This window comes from Prunus dulcis, chromosome 7 (assembly GCF_902201215.1).
Source record: "Prunus dulcis chromosome 7, ALMONDv2, whole genome shotgun sequence".
NCBI classification, from domain to species: domain Eukaryota; kingdom Viridiplantae; phylum Streptophyta; class Magnoliopsida; order Rosales; family Rosaceae; genus Prunus; species Prunus dulcis.
Genome location: NC_047656.1, coordinates 6,215,016 through 6,229,289, shown reverse-complemented (window position 1 = coordinate 6,229,289; position 14,274 = coordinate 6,215,016). Strand labels below are relative to the sequence as shown.

At 38.0% G+C, this 14,274-nt stretch overlaps 2 protein-coding genes across 2 annotated transcripts; both read right to left on the bottom strand.

The window, feature by feature from the left end:
- Positions 1–5,614: 5,614 nt before the first annotated feature.
- LOC117635264 lies at positions 5,615–6,819 on the bottom strand. Its single transcript, XM_034369611.1, has 2 exons — positions 5,876–6,819; positions 5,615–5,777 (listed from the first exon to the last, which is right to left on the bottom strand). Exons 1-2 carry the CDS (start codon positions 6,817–6,819, stop codon positions 5,615–5,617), a joined length of 1,107 nt encoding a protein of 368 aa, XP_034225502.1.
- Positions 6,820–11,214: 4,395 nt separating this feature from the next.
- LOC117635263 (receptor-like protein EIX2) lies at positions 11,215–13,854 on the bottom strand. The gene has a single exon (XM_034369610.1). The coding sequence runs from the start codon at positions 13,852–13,854 to the stop codon at positions 11,215–11,217; it is 2,640 nt and encodes an 879-aa protein (XP_034225501.1).
- Positions 13,855–14,274: the final 420 nt, after the last annotated feature.

Sequence of the window (14,274 nt, the reverse complement as noted above, 5' to 3'; positions counted from 1 at the left end):
ACAGATGCAACTGTGCCTTCTTATTGCACATTTATGAGACCAACATATTATCTTTAAGGGTTATTAAATGCACGGAGCATATCGCTAGAAGCGAATCCCTAAAGATATACAAGTAGAACAAATAGTTGGATATAAAGCTATATAATGTGTCATAAAGTGTAATCCCTTAAATAAAATCCATGAAGGATTGAAATTGCATGAAGTAAGTCCCTGAAGGACATGTGCCTAAAGCACAAAATCTGTGCTCAATACTAATATATAAATTGCCTTAGTGAGTACATTAATTATGAATGGTTGCCACACATTACAACTCCTGAGGAGTTGATAATTGATTAAAACTCCTGAAGAGTTCAAGAAATATTTGTCTGGGCCTGAAGATCGAGCATTATGCCAACGAGATTCTTGTTTATACTAAGAAAGTATTGAAGCATTTTTATATGGGTTATCTGTTAGGCACTTAAATGATATTATGAAAGTATACTGGACTGGACATTATATTTCCCAAATAGAGCTCAGCTCCATCACTACCACCTTGGGTGATGTGAGGCATATTTGATGCTATCTCCGTATGACACCATATACGGGCATATTCTCTTCAAGTGGTCTTACAAAGAGCCCAAGTTTATTGGATATGTGGACTCTGAAAATTTCTTTGATTTACATAGGGATAGCTCACTGGAAATATATTTACTTACGCAACTACGAAAATTATTAATGGCTACATCCTCCACTCACTCTGAAAGATTCTCACTCCAAAAGATAGTCATGAAGACATCAGGGGGAGATATTAATCAAGGGGAGCATTTAGAAATATGCTATACTGATTGCTGTACTCTTCTTCCTTCCATAAGTTTTCTACCTCACTAGGTTTTCTCCAAGCAAGTCTTTAATGATGCAACCAACATATCATTTGTGGTCTCCAAAGGGAAGTGTTGTAAAGTCAACAATGTGAAGCCCAAAATGGCAAGCCCCACTACCCAATTGATTGGAGAATATTAATGATGCTTGTCGTCAAATTATTAGAGTGAAGCCAAATGCTTGTGAAGTGAACAACAATGTTTTTGGCCTATAAATAGATACCTCCATTAGTAAAAGAGTGAGTTGAGAAAGAAAGAAGAGAAGGAAGAAAGAGGGTGAGTGAGTGGAGAGAAAATAAGAGCAGAGAGAAATTCTCCAAGAGAGAAAAATCAGTGAGCCACATATATTGTAAACACTAAAGTTGTAGCCCTATTATTTTTCATAGTGGAAAAGTTATTGCTGTTGCTCTCCGAGGACATAGGCATAGTCGAACCTCATTAAATGCTGTGTCTCATCTACTTTACGTGTAGCTCAATATTCTAGCATATCTCGTTTATTTTACAACAAAAAGTTGTTTGTCACTACTAAATAATACTGGCAAAGGCTTTTGTCAGTAATAGTTTTACTGGCAAGCCACAACGCCAGCCCCTTCAATGGTGCGAAGCCAAAATATTAAGTGCCTAAATTTGTAAGCCAAATTTTTGTACTGACAAGTTGGTTTGCTAGTACCAGACTTAAATATAATTTTTTTTACTTAAACTTTCTCTCTACCTCCTCCAAATCGACTCTCTCTCTCATTTTATCAAAAAAGACCATCTCTTCTCTCTCTCTCTCTTTTTTCTTTCGTTTTCGGGTTTTGCTCTCTCTCACTCACTCACCCCTCCTCCCTCTTCCTCTCTTTCTTTTCATTGAAGAAGAAATTGTTCTCTTCCTTAGAGCTATTGGAGTTTGAGGAATCGTGTGGTTGTGATTTTCGCATCTGCTAGTTTAGATTGACAGGGAGATTAAATTTGGGGATTTTATTTGCTCTTTTCAGATGGGTCTGACTTGGTTCTTCTTCTTTAAAGATGGCCCCTATTCTGGCGAGATTTTTGTTCCTATTTCTTTTATTTTTTAAGGTATTTGAGTATGGGTAAATGACCCATGAATCCTTCTGATTAGTTATAAAAATTAGAAAACAAATTTTATGATGTAGACATGGACGATGTACTAGTTGAGTTGTAGATGTGAAGCCTGATTATATCCTTTGATTTTTTAAAGCTCTTGTTTCAATATTTTATTATTTGTTAATGAAGTCTGATTTGTAGGTATGCATGTATTTGTCTGTTGCAGGATTGTTGAATGTTTTTTGGAAACTTAGAATCCTGGTGTGTTTCTCTTTACCTTTTTCTATGATATTGTTGTTCTTTGAATAAGATTTTCTTGTAGTTTGGGGCTTGTTTGTTTATTTTAGGGATTTTTGTCTTCTGTTTTGTTTTGTTTAGGTTGTGGTTCTGTTTTCCTTTTTTGTTGGGGTTTTGGTGGTTTGCTGGGGCCTTTTTGTCCTTTTTCTGATGTTGGTTTTGATCAGCTTGTATTTTTATATTGTTATTGTTAGAATTCTATGGTTGTTTTGTATATTTGAGAGAAATAGAGATTTTGCAGAGAAGAAGAGAAAATGAGAAGGGACTGTTCTATTGCATTTTCACAAACAGTTGGCTTACATAGTGTACTCGGTAGAGGAGAGAGAAGAGAGATTCTTCTCTAACCGAATTACAGCTGTCACCCTATGAGGTGTTTACACTTGTCATCCCAAATCTAAGCTAGAGAATCCACTTGGACTATGATCCAATGGCTCTAATTACATCACAAATAAAATAAACATAAAATGATAGAAATAGAGCTTGGTGACTTCGGCTCCAAGAAAGTGGCTGCAGGATTACATTCCAACACTCCCTTCTAATCCTTTAGCTGATTTCACACAAAGTAGGCTTCAAAAAAACTTAACAAAGCGATCCTTAGGCAGAGCCTTGATAAAAATATCTGCTATTTGATCTTCTGTCTTGCAGTAGATTAGCTCAATTTCTTTTGCTTGAATAGCTTCCCTGATGAAATGAAATTTCCGACTGATATGTCTAGTTTTCTGGTGATGAACTGGATTCTTTGCCATTGCAATAGCAGAAGTGTTATCACATAGGATTGGTGTACCTTCTACTTGTTCTTCACCAAAATCCTCAAGCACAAATCTTAGCCACTTAGCTTGTGAAGTTGCTTCTGCAGCACTCACATACTCAGCTTCTGCTGTGGACAAAGCAACTGTGTTTTGCTTGATAGAAGCCCAAGAAAACATGCCTGAGCCTAGTGTGAAAGCATATCCTGAGGTGCTTCTCATATCATCCTCACTCCCTGCCCAATCACTGTCACAATACCCTATTAGAGTAGTTGTTTTCCCTTTCACAAACTCAATGCCAAAATCAAGTGTGCCTTGTATATATCTCAAAACTCTTTTGGCAGTTCCTAATTGCTTCTTTGTGGGATTGTGCATGAACCTAGCAAGTAAGCTAGATGCAAACATTACATCTGGTCTTGTGGCAGTCAAATAGAGCAAGCTCCCTACTATCTGTCTGAATTCACTTTCATTTGCTGCTTCACTTCCATCTTCTTTGCACAGTTTTTCATTCACCACAAGTGGAATTGCCACTGACTTGCAGTCCTTCATTCCAAACTTCTCAAGAAGTTTCATTGCATATTTCTTTTGGTGAATAAAAATGTGCCTATCTGTTTGTACCACTCCCATGCCAAGAAAGTGATGTAACAACCCCAAGTCTGTCATCTCATAGTGTTGCATCATATCTTGCTTAAACTCTTCAAGTAATTTGGGACAACTACCAGTATATATAATATCATCTACATAAAGTGAGACAATAATAATACCTGAAGTGTCATTGGTTTTGACATAGAGAGTAGCTTCGCTAGAACTCTTTTTGAATCCTGCATTGTTGAAATAGGCATCTATTTCATCATACCAGGCCCTTGGAGCTTGTTTCAGTCCATATAGAGCCTTGTTCAACTTGTAAACTTTGGTTTCCTTATTCTTTTGGACATATCCTTGTGGCTGTTCAACATAGACTTCCTCCTTTAGAATGCCATTGAGAAAGGCAGACTTCACATCCAACTGATACAAACTCCATTCCTTTTGTGCAGCAAGGGCAATCAAGGTTCTTGATGGTATCTAGCCTTGCCACTGGGGCAAATGTTTCATTGTAATCGATCCTGGGCTTTTGTGAGTAGCCTTTAGCCACCAGTCTAGCTTTATTCTTCTGCACAGTGCCATCTAGATTAAGCTTGACCTTGTAGACCCACTTGACACCAATTACTGGTTTGTCAAATGGTCTGTCAACTAATTCCCATGTATTGTTCTTTTCAATCATCTCTAATTCAGCCTTCATTGCATGTCTCCATGATTCATCCAAATCAGCTTCTTCAAAACTGTCAGGTTCCACAATGCACATGTTACATTTTGCCATGATGTCATTAATACTCCTCCACTTATGAGGTGTGTGATCAAACACTTGAGACCTGTCAAGTATTTCCTCATCTTGAGGTACAGTTTCTTCTTCTTACTTGCATTTGAGTATCCAAGATTTGAGTTGGTTCATCAACTACCATCTGTTCATGTTCTGCATTATCCTGGTTTTCCATTTGCATAGGCATTCTCAACTCTACATTACTAGTGTTCTCCCATTTCCATGAAGCAGTTTCATCAAAATACACATCTCTAGACAAGATAATTTTTCTAGTTCTAGGATCATATAACCTGTACCCCTTTTCACAAAGTCCATAGCCAACAAGAATGCATTTGTGACTGTTTTCTTTCAGCTTGTGCCTTAGTGCCGAAGGAATGAGCACATGACATAAGGCTCCAAACACTTTCAAGTGTGCAATACCTGGCTTTCTTCCAGTGTATGCCTCAAATGGTGTCACTTCTTTAAGAGACTTAGAAGGACATCTGTTGAGTAGATATACTGCAGTATTGACAGCTTCTGCCCAAAATTCATAAGGAAGCCCTTTTTCATGTAGCATAGACTTTGCCATCTCTATCACAGTCCTGTTCTTCCTCTCAGCTACTCCATTTTGCTGAGGGGAATATGCTACAGTCAGCTGCCTTTGTATTCCAGCTTCACTGCAGTACTCATGAAACTCATTTGACATGAATTCTCCACCTCTGTCACTTCTAAGAGATTTCACCTTATGTCCACTTTGTAGTTCTGTCATAGCCTTGAACTTGTTGAAACATTCAAAGGCATTTGACTTATTTATGAGGAAATAGACCCAAGCCATTCTAGTACAATCGTCTATGAATAACAAGAAATACCTGTTTCTGACATTGATGCAGTTTGCATTGGTCCACAGATGTCTGTGTGTACCAACTCTAGTGGAAACTGGGCTCTCCAAGTGGATTCTGCAGGGAATGAGTCTTTATGTTGCTTTCCTAGCTTGCAGCCTTCACAAACTTCAAAATCCTTTTCTAAACTGGGTAAGCCATGAACCATGCCTTGATTTGCAAGTAGCCTAATGCTTTGATCATTAAGATGCCTCAGTCTCTTGTGCCAAGTTTGCAAGCTGTGTGTCACACTAGCTTTTAGCACCAACTGAGTAGCTGGCACCATTGTGAGAGGAAAGCACCTGTTGCTAGTCATTTGAACTTTAGCAATAGGGTTTTGCAGTGACCAATCATCAAAAATTGTCACCATTCCCTTTCCAAATACCAGGCAATTTCCATGCTCCATCATCTGCCCAACACTGAGCAAATTTTCTTCTAATCCAGGCACTAACATCACTTCTTGAATGTGCTTTCTTCCCGCTTGGTTTCTATCACAAGTGTGCCTTTCCCTGTAACTTGGACTGTCTCTCCCGTCCCCATTTTCACCTTGGAATTTACATCCCTTCTAATATCCACCAATAGCCTTTCATCTTCAGTCATGTGGTTACTACAACCACTGTCAACATACCATGAATTGTTCAATTTCATATCTGTCACAACATTGCATGCATAAAACAGAGTTCCAGTTTCTTCAATCTGATTAGCATAATTCACCTTCTGTACAGATTGATTCCCATGGCAATCTCTGAGTATGTGTCCAACTTTCCACACCCTTTGCATTTTGGTTTTCCTTCAAACCAACACTTGCCATAGTGTAGTTTCTCACAATGCTTGCAGGGTGTTTTGGTTCCTTCATTTGATGCATTTGGTTTAGGATTAGAATTGGACTTGTTACTCCAATTCTTTCCATTAGACTTCCAGTTCTTCTGAGATTTGTGATTTCCAGAAGAACTTCCTTTCTTAGAGCTTTTACTCTCTATGTTCAAGCTAGTAAAACCCTTTTCTGTGGAGTTTTCAGTATGCCTATCCAATCTGAGCTCAAAGCTCTTCAGAGATGCAACCACTTCTTGAATTTCAAGAGTGTCAAGGTCCTTGGAATGCTCAATCACAGAGCATATAGAATCATACGATTTAGACAAAATAATCAGCAATTTCTGCACAACTCTTTCTCTAGGCAGCTCTTCACCATAACTTTTCATTTGATTAATTAAATCAAATAGTTTAGCAATGTAAACAGACAATGGTTCACTATCCTTCATACGAGTATATTCAAACTCTCTACGTAAACCTTGCAGCTTAACGCTTCGTACCTGTTTATCGCCTCTAAACTCCTGCTTTAGAATATCCCATGCACCCTTTGAGGTTTCTTCATTCACTATTCTGGGGAAGATTTGGTCTGAGACTGCACTTTGGATCAATCCAAGTGCACGAGCATCCTTCATCAAAATCTCAGCCATTGTAGACTTCTCCACTTCAGCAACCTTAGATCCTTCTTCTTTTTCCTTTCCCTTCTTTGGATCTGAAGCATCAAAATCATTTTCAACCAAATCCCACAACCCATGAGATTTCACAATGGTTTTCATTCGTATGCTCCAAAAGTCATAGTTTTCTCCATTGAAAACTGGCGTGCGAAGCTCAGCAGTACTTGGCCCTGCCATATTAGACATTGGATTCAAACAGATACGCCTCTTGGAATGTTGAGTGAGCTCGATTTCAGCTCAATCAAACACCAGCTTTTGATTTTTACATATTCACGCTTAGCAACCAACCGAACCTGGCTCAGAGGCCATGTTAGAATTCTATGGTTGTTTTGTATAGTTTAGAGAAATGGAGATTTTGCAGAGAAGAAGAGAAAATGAGAAGGGATTGTTCTATTGCATTTTCACAAACAGTTGGCTTACGTAGTGTACTCGGTAGAGGAGAGAGAAGAGAGATTCTTCTCTAACCGAATTACAGCTGTCACCCTATGAGGTGTTTATACTTGTCATCCCAAATCTAAGCTAGAGAATCCACCTGGACTATGATCCACTGGTTCTAATTACATCACAAATAAAATAAACATAAAATGATAGAAATAAAGCTTGGTGACTTCGGCTCCAAGAAAGCAGCTGCAAGATTACATTCCAACAGTTATACGATGCACTTGTTTGATATCACTTCTGGGTTTGCTTACCATGATTAGTTGCTGAGGTTGATCTTTATTAGCTTAGCTATGATGTTTACAGCTCTGCTAGATTAAGATCAACAATATCTGGCTTTGATGAAAATGCCCTGTTGATCTTTTTATTGTGGTTTTAATGGTTCTTTTTTCCTACCATTCTAGCCAAGGAGAGAACGCATTCATAAACCTACATTGGATGCATGAAGAAAGGACCAGTAATCACTGACCCTAAAATGAAATGGTATATGGGTTTTATAATTGTTACCAGAGCTTTTACCTTTGTGATTGATTAATTAATTTAATTTCTTTTTTTTATGAATCCATCCATTAATTTATTATTCAGGTCTGAGAAATCAAGACATCTAATTGGGAATGAATACTTTCGGCATGCTTATGGTCCTATATATGTTCTGTCTGCAGAGGTGGTCGCATAATTGGCAATTGCTAGAAATAACAGGCCAGCCACATGTTTTGCATCTACTTTCTTTATGTTAGTCATTGTTACTTTCAATTATGGTTTTTGTCAATATATTTAATTTTTAGAACCTCCAATTATGTGAAACATGACTCAGGCCTTGGTTTTTGTAAAATTTGAATCTACCTTGCTCATTCAATCCACTTTTTTTTGTGGTATGATAATGTAGATAGACAAAGGCTTATGTTATTTTCTAAACGGCAAGCTGATGCAATATTTCTTTTTATGCTAATATTTGATAAGATCATATTCTTATGTTCTAGTATGTGATCCACATATCAATGTGACATGTAGGAACGTTATTGGTTGAGTTCAAGAATAAAAGCACTTAAAAGGTAGGCAAGGATGATCCTTCTTTTCTTGGAATAGTCCATACCTTTTGGCATTGCATTTGTTGAGTCATTTTGTGAAGGACTTGGGGTTAAAGCCACATCTGGTGCCTTGGATTCAAATGAAGGCAGGGTCATCCAAGAGATTGCGAGGACGCAACTACGTCACTTTGAGTCACAGTATGCATACTTTTGTAGTGTACTAGTTGAATATTTGGCATGACATAATTTTGAATAGGTTGGGCAACTAAAGTTTTTGAACTCTATTGATGTAGGCAGACCTTTGTATATTTGGCTATTGTAATCAACATTTTTACTTTATATTTTATAAGGATGGTGATTGTATATCATTCAATCTTATTTATATTAGTGTACTTTATAATTATTATTGCATTTTCAGTATCAAATAATTTTTTTTAAGAATAAAAAATGTTCCGATTATATTAAATGGTGCATCAGCGCACAAAGAAATTGACAAACAATCAATTTTTATTTTCATTTTGTTTTGGTTAAGAACAATCCTCACAAATGTTTGGCCACTAGTATCCAATCCTAAAACAATAATCCTGACAAAAGTTTTTTTTAAATACTGGCCACTTGTTTTGTCAGTAATAATCTGGAGTCATTTTATGACTTGTGACAGAGATACACTTTTATTGACGAATAAGTTGCAAAAGTTGGTCAGTATTGGTAGCATTGACATGACTTTTACTGACGACCCTCATTTTTGCCACTGCACTCGCCAGGAAGCTATTACTGACGAATTTCCACTAGTAATGGGGTTCGAACTGACCATAGAGGGTTGCTAGGACAAGGGAAAATTGTAGTAGGACTCGAACCCATGACCTTGTTTGAAGGAGCCATTACTTCAAACCACTACACTAATGGGTCTTTGCCAAACGAGGCTAAATTTGAAAATTGAATTTGAAAAAATGACAAATAGAAAAATAATAAATACAGAAAAATGAGTTATTTTCAAAAACAAAAATAACAAGCATGATGTACAGATAAATTAGCAAATGGGCTAACATAAAATAGAAAACTTTGACCCATAAGCATTGGAGCCAGAGCTGCCGCATTTCGAACTATACAGCAGCAGAGGCGGATCCATTAAGGCGCAAGGAGGTGCAGCTGCACCTTCCTTCACCGAAAAAACCATTGTAGGTGCTTCAAACTACCCCCCATTTGGATTCAAATAAAAATACTAGAAAATCAAATTCCAACCAAATCAAAATATGAAAAATCGGTTTTAGTGCAAAATACGATTTAGGCTAAAAATGATGGCTCATTAAGTCAATATATACTTCATACTAAAATCCCATAAAATCAAATTTTCTTATTTGATGTGTAAGGAATAAAAGCCGCCAAAAATTATCTTGAGAAAATGATTATTCTGAAAAACCATTTTTCATACTTAATCAATTTTGCACCTCCGCTAAAAAATTTCTGGGTCCACCACTGCACAGCAGCTAGGAACGCCCTTCAGTGGTATATGGGTCCTGTCACAACCAATAACAAAACCCTTAAACACTTTCCACTTTCCCAGGAAAAACCCGAGTAGCAAAATACAAAAACTAATATATTTTCACAAAAAATAACAAATGAACAAATAAAATCACTCAAATTCAAACAAAGAAAAAGTTATGTTGTAACATGAATACTGATAGAGTTGTGGGTTGAACAAGAGGGAGGGACGAGCAAGAGAGGAAGACGAGAAAGAAGAAGAAGAGGAGGGGAAGTGAGGGTGAAGAGAAGAGTGAGAGAAAGCGTAAGGCCATGAAGCGAAGATAAGGAGGAGAAGGAGGTGGTCTCAGAAGAAGAAGCGCCATAGGATTTGGTTCTCTCTGTTTTACTTTCTTTGTCTTTTAGACCTTTTTTAAAAATTAAAAATAAAAACTTGTCAATTCAGTTTGAGTAAAGCAATAAACCCTTTTCGCAATAAACCTCGTTTCCCTTCTCTCCCTCCTTTAACCTTACCCCTCTCACAAGCATCTTTCCCTCCTTTCAAAACTCCCAAAAATAATTTTTTATATATATAAGTGACGTGAACAAATTTTGAGTCGGCACGATAAAACAACTCAAAACAAAACAAAATTTTAATTATTTCTAAACTTTGACAACTTTAGAAAATATTGAAAAACTTATAGACACTAACTTTAAAGTTATAAGGACTAAAAGACCTAATTTTCGTAACTTTACTTACTCGATGTCATGTCTTTTGAATGGTATAAAGTAATGATTTGGATTGCATAAATTTGTAGATTTGTACCTTTGTATAAAGATGAAGTTAAGGTTCATAATTTCCTCCTCTATTTGTGATGGAGCACAGGGGAAGTGGTGCTAAAAGAAAGGAAGGACCGAAATTGAAAAGGCTGAAATGAGTAAATTCTACATTCTTGTCTGTGATAGTTTGGGACCTCAGGTCCTTTAATACATAATGGATAAGAATTATGAGAATGCCACGTTGCTAGCTATCTAATGGATATACCCAGCATTCTGGAGTATTCCTTCTAGGTGGTCCATCCATGGGTTTCTAAGGTGGTAATGGCAGTTTCTCCGATAGGGTAGTGACTGGTCTCATCAATTTGGTTTTTGTGCGGTGAGTGTTATTGGATGTATTTGACGATTCGGGTTGTGAGGTTGTCAAACACTTTGTAAACATCCCAATTAGTTGATAGCGTACGTGTTTGCACACGCTGCACTAGGGACATACCCAGTTATACTTGTTGTGAGGAACCTCGTTAAATATTTTATTTTCTTGTTTTTACATTTATTTTCTTATCCTTGGGTTAGCAACACCTGCTCCAGTGGAAATTTATCGATTTCGAAATGTATTGAAGCAATTATTTCCTTAAGGCGTGGTGCTTCTAGCACAACACATACAAGTATAAATGCATATTACAATCAACTTAGAAATTTGTAAAGGACAATACTAAACATTGCTTTATTTGCTAATTGCATACATATATGCCTTCGCATTTGTAGCTTCTTCTGTGCTCTATGATCTTTTTTGCAGATAAGTACCAATGGCTGAGACAAAATCAAGGATAGCATCTTTCACTTTGTCAAGGAAGAGAAAATAGGCATATCACCAAGACCTCTTCATGGCCAAAGTCCCAAAAACTCCCCAGAACCCTGCACAGAAACCTATCACCATGCTGATGACGAACTGTAGCTTTTCAAGTTTACTATCATCATCCTCTCCTCCATCTCCACTTGGAACTTGAGGTGCTTCTTCATTGTCTTGGCAACCAGCTGGTAATGGACACCCGCTAAGATCGGCATTGCCCTCATAAATTGACGGATCAACAAAGGTCCGAAGCTGGTTACCCGTTGGAATTTTCCCGGACAAGTTATTGTATGACAAGTTCAGATGATTCAAAAATGTTAAAGAAACCATGCTCTGTGGAATTGAACCTGAAAGTTTGTTCATTGATAGGTCAAGAGTTTCTACCAACCCCAAGTTTCCGATATTTGGTGGTATATTTCCTGTCAAATGATTCATGGACAAATTTAAGGTGCCCAACTTTATTAGGCTTGTTATCCCCACAGGTATCTCTCCTGACAAGTTATTGTCCGAGAGATCAATGCTCTTAACAAGGTAAAGGATGGAGTCATATTCAAGCACTCTTCCTTTTAACACCACCTCCAATCCTCCCTGGTAACCGAAGGCATTTGTATCTTCAGATGTGTAATCAGATTTCAAGCCACTCAAATTACCTATGCAGTGAGGAATATTTCCGGAAAGATTGTTGTGTGAGAGGTCCAATATATGGAGAGTGGGAAGGCCACATAATTTCAAAGGGATGCTTCCAGTAAATGAGTTGGACCTCAAGCTTAGAATCTGTAAACAGGGCATGCTTTCTCCGATAGAAGCCAGAATCGGTCCAGAAAACTTGTTATCACCAAGATCAAGAATATTAAGGTAAGTGCAGTTTTTAAAGGAAGGGACTTCACCTGAAAGGTTGTTGCTAGAGAGGATCAAGAACATGAGTAAAGTAAGAGAGCCTAAGGATCTTGGGATTGTACCAGAGAGACTGTTGTCTGACATGTCTACAATAAACAATAACGGTATATTGTTCCCAAAATGAGGAATCTCACCAGACAAGTGGTTATTTGAGATAAACATGAATTCTAATTGGCTTAAATTACCACAGGACAGGGGAATGCTTCCACTCAAAGAGTTCCTAGAAATGTCTAGATATGTCAAATTGGGCATCACTTGACCAATGTTATGAGGAATTGGCCCCGAAAATATATTATCTCTAAGATACAGCCAGGTAATGTTTGAGGACCAGAGTGGAAGTGGGCCTTCGAAGCGGTTTGAAGTCAAATCAACAGTGGAAGAATAGCTGAATCTTAATGAATTCGGCACCCTGCCGCTTAATTGATTATAAGCGACATCTAGATTGTCTAATTGCAAATCCAACTGCCAAAACCAATCTGGTATGGTGTCTGAAAGCATAGCATTTCGAAGTACCACCGTGGTCAACTCAGTCTGATTTCTAAGCCATGCAGGAAATTTGGGACCTAGTTGGCATGATCTAATGTACAAGAATCTTAATTTGAAAGGAGGTATCCAATCAGAACTTATGTTGAAAACCAAGGAAATGTTAGGGGAATTATTTCCAATTGATACTTTTCTCAGGCCTCCAAGTTTCGCAAAATGAGCATCTGTAATGGCACCTTCCCAGGTGTTGCCATAGATATCAAGTGAAACCAGCGATGAGAGCTCCCAAAGACTTTCTGGGATGATCCCAATCATTTGATTCCATCCAAGGTAAAACTCCTCCAAAGATGTCAAGTTTCCAATCGATTTTGGGATTGAACCCTGAAACGAGTTATCCGACAAGTGGAGGTATTTCAAGCTTTTAAGATATCCCAAAGAATCAGGCAGTTTTCCTGTCAGACTGCTATCTGTCAAATCCAACATCTCTAGTTCAGTGAGATTGAACAACCAGGGAAGTATTGTGGAGTTCAAACCGTTGCCAGAGAGATCAAGAACCGAAAGGGATGTGAAATTGATAGAAGGAAGAGTGAGAGGAAGGATGGAAAGTCCACAAAAGGGCAAATGCAATTCAACAAGTGAAGGGAGCATATTAACAGTGGGAAGCCAATAGGATGCAGCCTTGGCAAGGTCCACTCCTCCCAAGTTAAGGTACTTTAAGGAAGAAAGAGTTGCAAGCCACTGAAGGTCAGTCTCAATTGGGTCATCATGGTCATTATTAAGATCAAGATAAAGCAACCTTGAGAGGTTTCCAAGATTGTGGGGAATGATTCCACCAAAAGATGCACCAGAGAGATTGAGGTATTTCAGTTTCTCTAGTGATCCAAAGAAACTTGGAAGTTGGACACCTCCAAAGTAATTCATGCTCAAATCCAAGTAAACCAAATCTTTCAAAACAAGCAAAGAAGGGTTGATCTCACCACCAAATGCATGATCTGTTGCTCCATCACCATTGCGAAGATCGAGCCTGTTGACATGTCCAGTTATGTTGTTGCAGCCCACACCACTCCATTTGCAGCAATCTTCTCCCACCCAAGACGAAAGCCGGTCGGAAGGATCTGTGAGGCCTTGTTTGAGCTTGAGAAGGGCTTTCATCTCTATGTCTATGCATCCCACATTATGATCAGCACTGCAGAAACCAAGTTGAATGGTTTTAAGGGATAAAATTCCTGACAGTGTAATTAGTAAGACAAGTTGGATGGAAGCACTATTGTGCCCCATGATTCTTATGCAATGAGATGGTACAGAGATGCCCTATATATAGGAGTAAATGAGAATTCAGATGGTTGTTCGAAATTATGTGCCATCGCGGACACAGTAACAAGAATGAAAATTTTCCATAATCAGGTTCCTACCTACACAAATTGTGCGAACTTTAAACGACCTTTTTCCGAGTTTGATAAAGAAAAAAAAAAAAAGAAGTTCTAAAGTCAATGATACACGACGATCATGCATGCAAAGACTTCCAAGTCAATTTGAGTACGTTGTGGGGTAAATAGTTCAATCCCACATCAGCACTTCAGCCAGATAATGACTTTGAAGTTGAAAGTAGCAATTTCTTTAACTACTAGACGTGGTCAGATAATATCACAATCTACCACAAGCACTAATCTCTACCACTCCTCCTCTCTCTCTCTCCCC